This window comes from Bactrocera dorsalis, chromosome 2, assembly GCF_023373825.1.
Source record: "Bactrocera dorsalis isolate Fly_Bdor chromosome 2, ASM2337382v1, whole genome shotgun sequence".
In the NCBI taxonomy this organism is placed as follows: domain Eukaryota; kingdom Metazoa; phylum Arthropoda; class Insecta; order Diptera; family Tephritidae; genus Bactrocera; species Bactrocera dorsalis.
The window spans coordinates 70,438,869-70,450,789 of record NC_064304.1 but is presented as its reverse complement, the minus strand read 5'-3'; the positions used below and the strand labels follow the sequence as shown (position 1 = coordinate 70,450,789).

General features: G+C 34.4%; 1 protein-coding gene across 1 annotated transcript; it reads left to right on the top strand.

Annotated features, from left to right (window-relative positions):
* Positions 1–7,397: 7,397 nt before the first annotated feature.
* On the top strand, positions 7,398–11,693 carry LOC105223068 (uncharacterized). The gene is made up of 3 exons (XM_049447033.1): positions 7,398–8,412; positions 8,514–11,467; positions 11,637–11,693. Exons 1-3 carry the CDS (start codon positions 7,398–7,400, stop codon positions 11,691–11,693), a joined length of 4,026 nt encoding a protein of 1,341 aa, XP_049302990.1.
* The last annotated feature ends 228 nt before the right edge of the window (positions 11,694–11,921 follow it).

Here is an 11,921-nt window from a genome sequence, read left to right as displayed (position 1 = left end):
ATGTACCCTCTCAATTTGACCATTCGTGGTACTATGATTTGGGTTACAAAAAAATATTTCTATTTGAAGTCTCTGCATCAAGGACTTAAATTGTACCGTAGTGAATCCTGGTTCATTATCAATTGTTAACTTCTTTATATTAGGGAAGCTTTGTAATATTTCTAACACTTTATCTTCTAAATTAATCTTATCTTCGATTTGCTTAATAACCAAAAATTTGGAATAGCTATCTATACACGTAATGAATTTTAAAGATTGCGCATAGAATATATCCATGTGTATCTGTACTCCTTCCTCTGTAGGTATTGGGACCTCTCCAATTGGTATTTTTATAGGATGTCTATCATATTTGTTTTTATTACATATGTCACAATTCCTTACATATTCTTTGAATTGTTTTCTCATTTCAGGCCAATAATATTTTTTGCAAATTTGATCCAAATTTTCTTGGTAACTTCTATGTGCTCGTGTATGCGTTTGTTCAATTATAATTCCTTGGTCTTCTCTGTTCGTTATGTCAATTGCAAAATTTTTCGTATATATGAATTTATTAGTAAATGTTTCCCTTATTTTCGCTTGTATTTCGTACAGATCCTCTATTGAGCAATGTATTGCCGTAACTATATTTGGTTTGATGTATTCCTTTAATATTGTGATTAAATTATCAACAGTATCGTATTCAATTAAATGTCTAATTTTCCCAAATTCTTGAATTTGCTCATGTATTGTAAATCTATTTTTACTTAGTAAAATTTGTTGTTTAAATTGGTTTAATGGTTTTTTTGTCTCGGGTATCTGAGTATGATCACTACTTTCAGCTGAATGTTGGGTTACTGTGGTTGACGATTCGTCGGATAAATTATTAAGAAATTGTCGTGATAGAGCATCTGCTACCACATTTGTTTTACCTGGTTTATATATAATTTTTGCTCCATATTCTCCAATTAAAGCATGCCATCTTTTCATTTTGGCATTTGGATTTCTAGGTGAGACTGCAAATGTTAGTGGTTGGTGATCAGTATGAATTTCCAAATCTGAAACTCCGTATAAATAATTTCTTAGATTTTTTAATGCCCATACGATAGCGTATAGTTCTTTTTCGTTAGTCGCGTAATTTTTTTCAGTTGAATTTAATGTTTTAGATATAAATGTAATAGGTTTGCCCCCTTGGCTTAAGACTCCACCAATAGCTTCATTTGATGCGTCTGTTGTTAATATAAATGTTTCGTTAAAATTTGGTTGAATTAATTTGACTTGATCTACTAATATAGACTTCATTTTCTCAATTGCCAAAAGTCCTTCTTGTTCCAATCTAATTTTAATTTTTTTGGACATATGTTGTGAAACTCTTCCGTTTTCACCTGATAAATGTATTGTTAATGGTTTTGCTATTTTAGCATAATTTTTAATAAACTTCCTGTAATATCCAATCATTCCTAGGAGACTTCGTAACTGTCGTAAAGTTGTTGGAACCGGAAAATTTAAAATTGTTTCAACTTTTTTTGGATCTGTCTTTATAACATTCTTTGCAACAATATATCCCAAAAATTCTACTTCTTCTTGGTAGAATTTAGATTTTTGTAATGAAATTTTCATATTTGCGTTTTTTAGAACTTCTATTATTATACTTAAATGTTTTTTATGTTCCTCGAAGCTTTTTGAAAATACGATTATATCGTCAATATAAACGTGACAAAATTTTCCAATAAAGTCCCTTAAAACATTGTCCATCGCCCTTTGAAATATACTAGGCGCGTTTTTTAAACCAAATGGCATTCTTAAAAATTCGTATTTTCCGTTATTTACTGAAAATGCAGTTTTTTCAATATCGTGTTCTTTAATAAGGATCTGGTGAAAACCCGATTCCAGATCTATTGTGGAAAAATATTTCGAACTTCCTAAATTTGAAAGTATTATATTGCTATCCGGAATTGGATATTTATCCGATTTTGTTACTTCATTTAATTTTTTATAATCGATTACCATTCGCAATTTCGGCGTACCGTCTTCATTTACACCTTTTTTTGGTACAACCCAAATTGGTGAATTATATGCGCTCTTACTTGGCCTTATTATTTTATCTTCCATCATTTTTTTTTACCTCTTCGTTTATGAAGGAATTAGCAGAAAGAGGATATGGGTATTGTTTACTCCATATAGGAGTTTCAACAATTGTCGTTATTTCCGCTTTTATATCCGTTCGAAACGGTAAATTCATATTTATTGAAGAATGTATTTTATATATTTCATTTCTAATTTCCTCTCTTAAATTTTCAATTTCATCTTCGTTTATGTCGGTATTTCCTTCGACTGGCGCTTTAGAGAACTTTTCCTCTAAAGTAATTTTGTTTACATAGTTTTCCTCTTCTATATTGCCGGTATTATCATCGGCTGGCGTTGTAGAACTTCTTTGTTCCACAATATATTTTTTATTTAATTTGCCGATATTATCATCGGCTGGCGTTGTAGAACTTTTTCGTTCCACAATATTTTTTACATAATTTTTACTTCTACTCTGCTGGTATAAATCTTCAGCTGGCGTTGTAGAGCTTTCCTGCTCCACAATATTTATTTTTTTATATTTGCCGGTATTCCCGTCGGCTGGCGCTTTAGAAGTCTTTGCTTCCAAAGTAATTTCGTCCTCCTTTACGATCTTTAAATTATCCTTACTTTTCTGATGCTCATATTCGCATCCTAAGCTAAATATATCCTCCTCTTTTTCATTATTTATTATTAATTTTTTTTTTCCAAGTTAATCACTGCATTAATGTCCTTCAAAAATTTGTATCCTATTAATAAGTCTGTTTCCAAATTTTCAATTTCGTAGAATATTTGTTTTTTACCGAATAATGTGATAGATAATAGCGTATTATCGAAAAGCCATTAATTGTTTTTACTCTTTTTTGTATATCCAATTTATTTTTATTTTTGTATATTCCCGATTTAATATAGCAACTAGTTGCTCCTGTATCTATTAATATTTTAAAGTTTTGACCAGTAACCCTGTCATCTAGAAATATATATGGCAGAGTTAATTTTGGCCTAAAAAATGATCCTCCTTAATATTATTAATGCGCTGTGTCTTAGTCGGTGGCTGCACATTCTGTTGTGTACTTCCATGTGGCCTTTTTTCCAAATTGTTTTGATTAAATGTTGTTGGCTTTTGCAACATACGGTTGCGTGTATGGATGCTTGAGTCGACATCCATTGGTGTAGGTCGTGTTTGGTTATTCTTGTATCCCATTCTTTGGTTATAATTCCTTTGTGGTTGGACTTGTGGGAACCGTAAATTATTATTAAAATTACCATTATTGAATCTGTTGTTAGAAGTATGTTGCCTGTTATTATTGTTGGGATTTGAATAGTTTTTTCCAAATTGTAATGCGAATGCTGCTCGCATATTGTTGGATTCTAATTCTTGTGCTTTTGCTAAAGCATTTGGTAAGTCGCTTGGCGATAGAGAAAATAGTATATTAGCTAAATTTCCGTTTAGTCCCGTTATAAATGTGCGTAAGGCATCCCGCCTATTTTTAGCATTAAATTCTTTAGTTACGGCACTATCTGATCCGTAAGTCATTATCGTTTTGTTAATTAGCAATGTTAATTTCTCATTAACCTTATTATAAAATTCGATTATGGAGTAATTGCCTTGACGCAAAATACTCATTTCTTGCTCAATTATATGAGCTGGTCGCTTGTCGGCGTAAGCGAAATCTAATCGTGCTAGAATAGCATCAAAATGTAAAACCGTTCCGTGGTTGGACAAAATGTCATTAGCATCGTGAGTAATTTTATTTCTTAATATTGTCAATGCAGCAAAATACCTACGGCTGCCTCTTACGTATAAACTCATCGCATTGTTAGCCGATTCCCTCCAGCTAACATATTTATTCTGTTTTCCCCCAAATTCTGGTAAAGACTTTATTACTTCTAGGGATTCGTCACAGCGAATCTCTGAATTTATTACTTCAGGTTTGTAATCTGTTATTGTTGTCGATTTCGTTAAGTCTTCTATTTGCCTGCGCATTTCAGATATTTCTAATCTGAGTGATGCGTTCGTTGCCGCAATTAGTCTTGCGACTAAAGTCTCATTTTCGCTACTTAAAGGCATTTTTGATAAATTAATTTTTCTTTAAATATGGGCAATTTTAATCCTATCGACTTCTACAAATCTTTCAAGATTTCTAACTATTCTGTCTATTTTGTTATAGTCCAAGTCAGTTGTTTTATTTTTTTTTATTTTTATTTTTTGATCCTTTCTAGGAAAGGAGACTCCTTTATTCTGGAGGGTCTGTAGTTCAGAATCGCAGAATTGAGTTTTATTATAAACCGGAGGGTCCCCCTTGCGGTGGTGAATCGCGGTTTTAAAAATATTTTATTATTTGGCTGGTCGAGCCTTTATTTAAAATTTTTAAGATTTAATTTTGTACTTTTTTGTTTTTGATCCTTTCTAGGAAAGGAGACTCTTTTATTCTGGAGGGTCTGAAGTTCAGAATCGCAGAATTGAGTTTTTGTTATAAACCGGAGGGTCCCCCTTGCGGTGGTGAATCGCGGTTTCAAAATATTTTATTATTTGGCTGGTCGAGCCTTCAATGATTCTTAATAGTTTAAACTTAATTGCTAAAATTGATTGTCTTATATATTAATGTACTAATATATTTGATAAATGTGGATAATAAAATCTTACTCCTTCTTCTCCTCGTCTTTTGTGGTGTGTTGTAATTTCCTTAGTCCTTGGTTTCCCTCGATGGCTACGCCGCTGCTTGACGTGCAATGCCTAATGATGTTTTTTTGTTTTTTAAATATTTGTATTTTGTGATTTAAGTCACTCTTTACTTTTTTATTCACTGTTCATTTTTTAAAAATTTATTTTAAAAAAAATTTTGTTCTTATTTATTCTGCGATTGTCACAACACAACAAGCAATGAAGTTTTTGCTCACTTTACTTCAAGTTTGGTTTGGCTTTTCTCCCTATTCTTGGGATACTTGTTTTTTCTTTTTATTTTTTTTGTTTTTTTTTCTTTTACTTTTCTCCCTCTTTTTGGGATAATTGTTTTTTCTTTTTAATTTTTTTTTTTAAAGCGTACTACCTCTCGCACGAGGTTTATGTACGTTTAAGGTTCCGGCACCGGTGTTCATTAAACGCGATTTTACGAACACGTGCCCTTAACGTTGGGCGCCAATTAACTTCCCTTTTGTGGGAAGTATTAAAAAAATATATTCCGTTCCGCTACGCGCGGTAGAAATTAAACACAAGTGTTGGTTTGAGTGACAATATATGGTGCGCTTTGATCATCAAGATGATCACTCAATACGCTTGCCGATTATACACTGATCTTTATTAGTAAAATCACTTATATTTATATTCTTATAATTCTATGCTTATTACTAAAGATGCTTTGGCATTACATTAAGTGATGAAATGCCAGAGCATTGGATTTCCAATTATTCTCATTATCAAAACAAATAATGGAATATTGGATTTTGCTTACTTATCAAAACAAGTGATATATTGATTTCTTATTAATTAAAGTATTCTGCTGACCAAGCAGTAATACTGTGAGAAGATACAATTTGTTTACATTTATCGTTAAGTATCTGTGTGGCTGCTGCCGTTAACTCGCACATGTTATTATTGATAAGTGATAGTATACATGTGAATATAAGTTTTGAATAATAAAATGTACGATTAATGTACATTTATCACTATTGTAATATATTAAATTTTATTAATATATTATGATAGTCTGTTATATATGTACATACATATACATATACATTAGAGTGTGCCATTCTGAGGCAACCTTTTTTTTCAACCGAAAAACAGGCTCAAAACTTTCGAAAATTTGTAAAAAAAAGTCAGTCAAAAGATGAGCTCTTAATATTAATATTAAGAGGTGCCTATTTCAAATTTTCTGTTTTCCATATAAATTACATGGAAAAAAAATCATTTTTTTTGTGGTGGTTATTGTGCGGAGGTTTTATATGTGCCCCGATGGCTGCCAGTAGGGATGGTAAACTCGATCCCGATTCTACTCGAGAATCGAGTTTTCTCGTAAAATAATCGATTTTTCGAATGTCAAGAACCGGTTCTTAATCCACTTCGACTACTGAAAATCGATTATTTAACAAGAAAACTCGATTCTCGAGTACCCCTACTCCCTACTGGCCGCCGTCGCGTGGACATTAAAACCTCCGCACAATAACCACCACAAAAAAAAAGAGAGTGTGCTTATGACCGCACGACTGAAGTAAAACTTCTTTCTCTCTATCTTTATCTATATATATAAAATTCTCGTGTCACAGTTTTTGTTGCCATACTCCTCCGAAACGGCTTGACCGATTTTGATGAAATTTTGTGTGCTTATCCGGTATCTATGAGAATCGGCCAACATCTATTTTTCATCTCTCTAAATGTTAGGGGTAGTCCATCCCAAAAATTTTTTTTTTATTCTTTAGACAAAATTTTTAATTTCTATTTTTTTATGATACAACATACAAAAATACATACAATCCTCAATTTTCACCCTTCTACAATCAACCATTATTTTTTAATAGCCATTTTAGTAATTTAATCATTTTTCCTCTCCGGTCGATAACTGATCAATCGTCATTTAATTAGTTATCCCCGCAAGATGTCTACAGGTGTCACTTCTGACCCAGTAAATAGCACGGAGTAGGGATGAGAACGAAGCAGGTCTCCTTTCTTTCTCACTACCTACACAGTTGTCGGCCATCATTATAGTTTATGCATCAAGTGTAGTAGTAACGTTGACAAATATTATTTTGCTATCTCAGTGTAACTCTCATATTAACTTTTAATCATTCCTATTTTATAAATAATAATTAAATGATCTATTTTGAGAGTATTTTGCACGATTAGTTAATCAAGTGATTTTATAACCTCAAAAGTACTAAACACGTGACACGAGCTTCCAATAACAACGGATTTTGTGTTGTAAGTATACTTTTTTTATTTATATCGAAAATGTTGTTGATCTTATAAAAATGTAATTTTAATTTAATTTTATTAAAAAAATGTAATAGAACAATTAAGATTTTCATAGTTTCCAAAAAATCAATCATTATGAATCTTTATTTTGAAATGTCAATGAAAATACTGGTTGTATGAAGAAATTATAAGAGACAATGTTTTCATAAAATTTAATTTTATAATTTTGTTTGAAAAATTTTTCAATAAAAATTATATTTTTGTTATAATTTCATAAATTAAAACTAATCATTGCAAAACTATTTTTCATCATTAAATAATGCCAAGAAAACGCAAAGGGGCTGATTTGAGCCGCAGTACAAGTAAAGCTCGAAACTTGCGAAATAGCAGATCCGAAAGAACAGAAGAACAAATCCAGCAACAAAATACTGATGTACGTGTCAGAATGGCGCAATTGCATCAAGAAGAGCCAGAAGATACACGAGCTGAAGTCAGAAGATTAGAACAACGACAATCACGCCGTTTCACAGTCAATAGACGAAGAACAAACGACCAACAACGACAACAGGTACATCGAGCATTTATATCTGATTCATTCCTGCGTCTAGCATTTCAGTATGAGCCCGATATTGAATATTATGCTCATTCAAAAGTGGTAATTGGTGCTATGGACAAGGAATGTCCGCATTGTCATGCTCTGAAATTCAAAAATGAGCCAGCTGGGATGTGTTGCGGGTCAGGAAAAGTGCAACTACCTGAAATTGAAACACCACCTGAACCATTGAACGGCTTACTTATCGGCACGGATCCAGATTCTAACGTGTTCCTGAAGTCAATTCGAAGATTCAATTCATGCTTTCAAATGACATCGTTCGGAGCAACAGAAATAGTTCGAAATACTAATGCAAATGGTCAACAATTCAATTCTACATTCAAAATCAGAGGCCAAGTTTATCATAAAATGGGCTCACTGCTGCCAATGCCAAACGAACAACATAAATTCTTACAAATATACTTTATGGGCGGCGAGGATTCCGGAAGCGCACTTGCCGATCGCGTGAATGCACGTTGTGATTATAATAACCTTGATTCATTTTATGCCAGGCGCATCGTCAGCGAGCTAGATGCTATTTTGAACGAGCACTACGAGTTGTTGAAAATATTCAAATCACATATGCACCAATTACAAAGCGATAATCACGCTATTGTCATTAATCCTGATAAAACACCAGCTGGAGAGCATATTCGTAGATTCAATGCACCCGCTGTTGATGATGTTGCTGTAATCATGGTTGGCGATTGTACAACTGCACGAGAAATTGTGATTCGTAGAAGAAATAATAATCTTCAGTTCATTGCTGACACACATCGTTCATATGACGCTCTACAATATCCGCTAATATTCTGGAAGGGACAAGATGGATATTGCATAAACATAAAACAACGAGATCCCGTATCAGGTACTTCATTCATTAATAATTTGATCATTAATCATTTAACAAAACAATTAAATTATTGAACGTAATAAATTAAAATTAATTTTTATGAACAAATATTACAGGAGCTGAAACAAACAAGAACGTTAGCTCAAAGGATTATTATGCGTACCGATTAATGATTAGACGTGGCCTGGACAACGTCATTTTACGATGTCGAGAGCTTTGTCAACAATTCATGGTCGACATGTATGCGAAGATTGAAAGCGAACGACTACGATACTTACGATATAATCAACAAAAGCTGCGCGCGGAAGAGTACATTCATTTGCGAGACGCTATCAACAACAACGACGACGTCGCCGAAATTGGTAACCATGTCATTTTACCATCATCGTACGTAGGCAGTCCACGTCATATGCAAGAATATATACAGGATGCTCTGACTTTCGTGCGCGAATATGGACGACCATGTTTATTTATCACGTTCACATGTAATCCAAAATGGCCAGAGATTACATCTTTGCTACTACCTGGCCAAAATGCAATACATCGCCATGACATTACAGCACGTGTGTTCAGACAAAAGTTGAAGTCTTTAATAAGTTTCATTACTAAATTAAATGTATTTGGTCCCACACGTTGCTGGATGTATTCGGTTGAGTGGCAAGAGCGAGGATTACCTCATGCACACATTTTGGTTTGGTTCATCGACAAAATCCGTCCTGAAGAAATCGATAGTATCATTTCTGCCGAAATTCCAGATCCATCCACTGACCAACTGCTGTTTGATATTGTTACAACAAACATGATTCATGGTCCATGTGGTACTCTTAATAGTTCATCGCCTTGCATGGCTGATGGAAAATGTACTAAAAATTTCCCTAAAGATTTTACCAATGATACGGTCACAAATGTCGACGGATACCCAATATATCGTCGAAGAAATCCTGAAAATGGCGGACAATCATTTATTAAAAATATCATCAACACAGACATTGATATTGACAATCGTTGGGTGGTGCCATATTCGCCTCTGCTGAGCAAGACATATAATGCTCATATTAATGTTGAGTTATGCAGTTCTGTAAAGAGCATCAAATACATTTGCAAGTATGTCCATAAAGGAAGTGATATGGCTGTGTTTAGAGTGGAAAATACTAATGTGAATGCTCCTCAAGTGATTAAAAACGATGAAATAACGCTCTACCAAATTGGTCGGTACATCAGCTCCAATGAAGCTGCTTGGCGTATCTTTGGTTTTCCAATTCATGAACGGGATCCAGCAGTTGTTCAGTTAGCCATCCATCTTGAAAACGGTCAGCGTGTATTTTTCACGAACGAGACAGCGATTGATCGTGCAATAAAGCCACCTAAAACTACACTCACTGCATTTTTTGAATTGTGTAATCGTGCGGATGATTTTGGTGCCTTTGCACGAACATTACTCTATTCACAAGTACCACGCTATTTCACATGGACTCAAACAAAAACATGGATGCCCCGCAAGCAAGGCTCACCAGTTGCTGAATGTCTCAATTTATTTAAATCAAACGCCTTGGGGCGATTATTTACAGTCAATCCAAGACACACGGAGTGCTTTTATCTTCGACTGTTGTTGGTTAATGTTACTGGCCCATTATCATTTCAAGATATTCGTATAGTGAATGGGCAACAATATCCAACGTATAAAGATGCATGCCTTGCACTCGGCTTGCTGGAAGACGACAACCAGTGGGAATGCATGCTTGCTGAAGCTGCATTGAACTGTACAGCAATACAAATTCGTCTACTATTCGCTATAGTGTTGACTACATGTTTCCCAGCCCGAGCACAGATATTATGGGAAAATCACAAAGATTCAATGACTGATGATATATTGCATCAACATCGTATACGGTGCCACGATCTAACCATAACATTCAGCGACGAAATGTACAATGAAGCATTGATTGCTATTGAGGATCTTTGCATTATCATTGCCAACTTACCACTTAGTAATTTCGGTATGAATTCGCCAAATCGAACTGCATCTGATTTAATTAATACTGAAATGAATCGTGAACTGCAGTACAGTACTGTAGAAATGGCAGCGATTGTTGCCAGCAATGTCCCACTAATGAATGAGGAACAAAGAACCATTTATGATCGCATTATGCTCGCAGTTTCAGCTGGACAAGGTGGATTCTTCTTTTTGGATGCACCGGGTGGAACTGGCAAAACATTCGTTATTTCGCTAATTCTTGCTGAAATACGATCAAATAATGGCATCGCATTGGCCGTTGCATCATCGGGCATTGCAGCAACTTTATTGGATGGAGGTAGAACAGCTCATTCAGTATTTAAGCTGCCACTAAATATCCAGAATAACCCTGACGCAGTATGCAACATTAAGAAACAATCGTCCATGGCCACAGTGCTAAAACGGTGTAAAATTATTATTTGGGATGAATGTACTATGGCACACAAACATTCACTTGAGGCGTTGAACAGGACATTGAAAGATATTAAAAACAGTGACAAACTATTTGGCGGAACTCTGTTGGTCCTTTCAGGTGATTTCAGACAAACACTTCCAGTCATTCCACGTTCAACATACGCTGATGAGATCAACGCTTGCTTAAAATCATCTCCATTGTGGAGTAATGTTGAAAAATTACAGCTAAAAAAAAATATGCGCGTTCAAATGCTTCAAGATCCATCCGCTGAAACATTTTCAAAACAACTCTTAGATATCGGTGATGGAAAAGTTGCTATAGATGAAACTGGATACGTAAAATTACCGACCGATTTCTGCACAATCGCTGATTCGCAAGATACTCTCATTGAACAAATATTTCCCGATATACACACACAGTACATAAATCATGAGTGGCTTGCAGAAAGAGCGATTTTAGCGGCAAAAAATGTAGACGTTGACAATTTAAATCTGAAGATACAAATGTTGTTGCCAGGGAACTTGGTATCATATAAATCCATTGATACAGTTTGCGACGACAGCGAAGCAGTAAATTTTCCCACAGAGTTTTTGAACTCACTGGATTTGCCAGGCATGCCACCGCATAATTTACAATTAAAGGTTGGATCTCCAATTATCTTGCTTCGTAATTTGAACCCGCCCCGGTTGTGCAACGGTACGCGATTAGTCATTCAAAAATTAATGAAAAACGTGATCGAAGCCAGGATTTTAAATGGCAAGTTCAGAGGTGAAAATATACTCATACCACGGATTCCTATTATACCTACAGATGTGCCAATTCAATTCAAACGTATTCAGTTTCCAATTAGATTGGCATTTGCAATGACTATCAACAAATCCCAAGGTCAAACGATGTCTGTTTGTGGATTAGATTTGAGAACACCATGTTTTTCACACGGACAATTATACGTGGCATGCTCTCGAGTGGGTAAACCATCAAGTTTGTTTGTGTTAGCTAAAGATGGACTAACAAAAAATATTGTTCACGCTATAGCATTAAGAGATTAATATTGTTTAATAGTGTTACTGTCGTAATTGTTTAATTAATGATATA

Excerpts from the sequence above, each read along its gene's own strand:
- LOC105223068 (XM_049447033.1), top strand. The coding sequence starts at position 7,398 with ATGGCGCAATTGCATCAAGAAGAGCCAGAAGATACACGAGCTGAAGTC. Across the intron at positions 8,413-8,513 it reads ACAACGAGATCCCGTATCAG|GAGCTGAAACAAACAAGAAC; the intron begins GTACTTCATTCA and ends CAAATATTACAG. Across the intron at positions 11,468-11,636 it reads CGCATAATTTACAATTAAAG|ATGTGCCAATTCAATTCAAA; the intron begins GTTGGATCTCCA and ends TTATACCTACAG.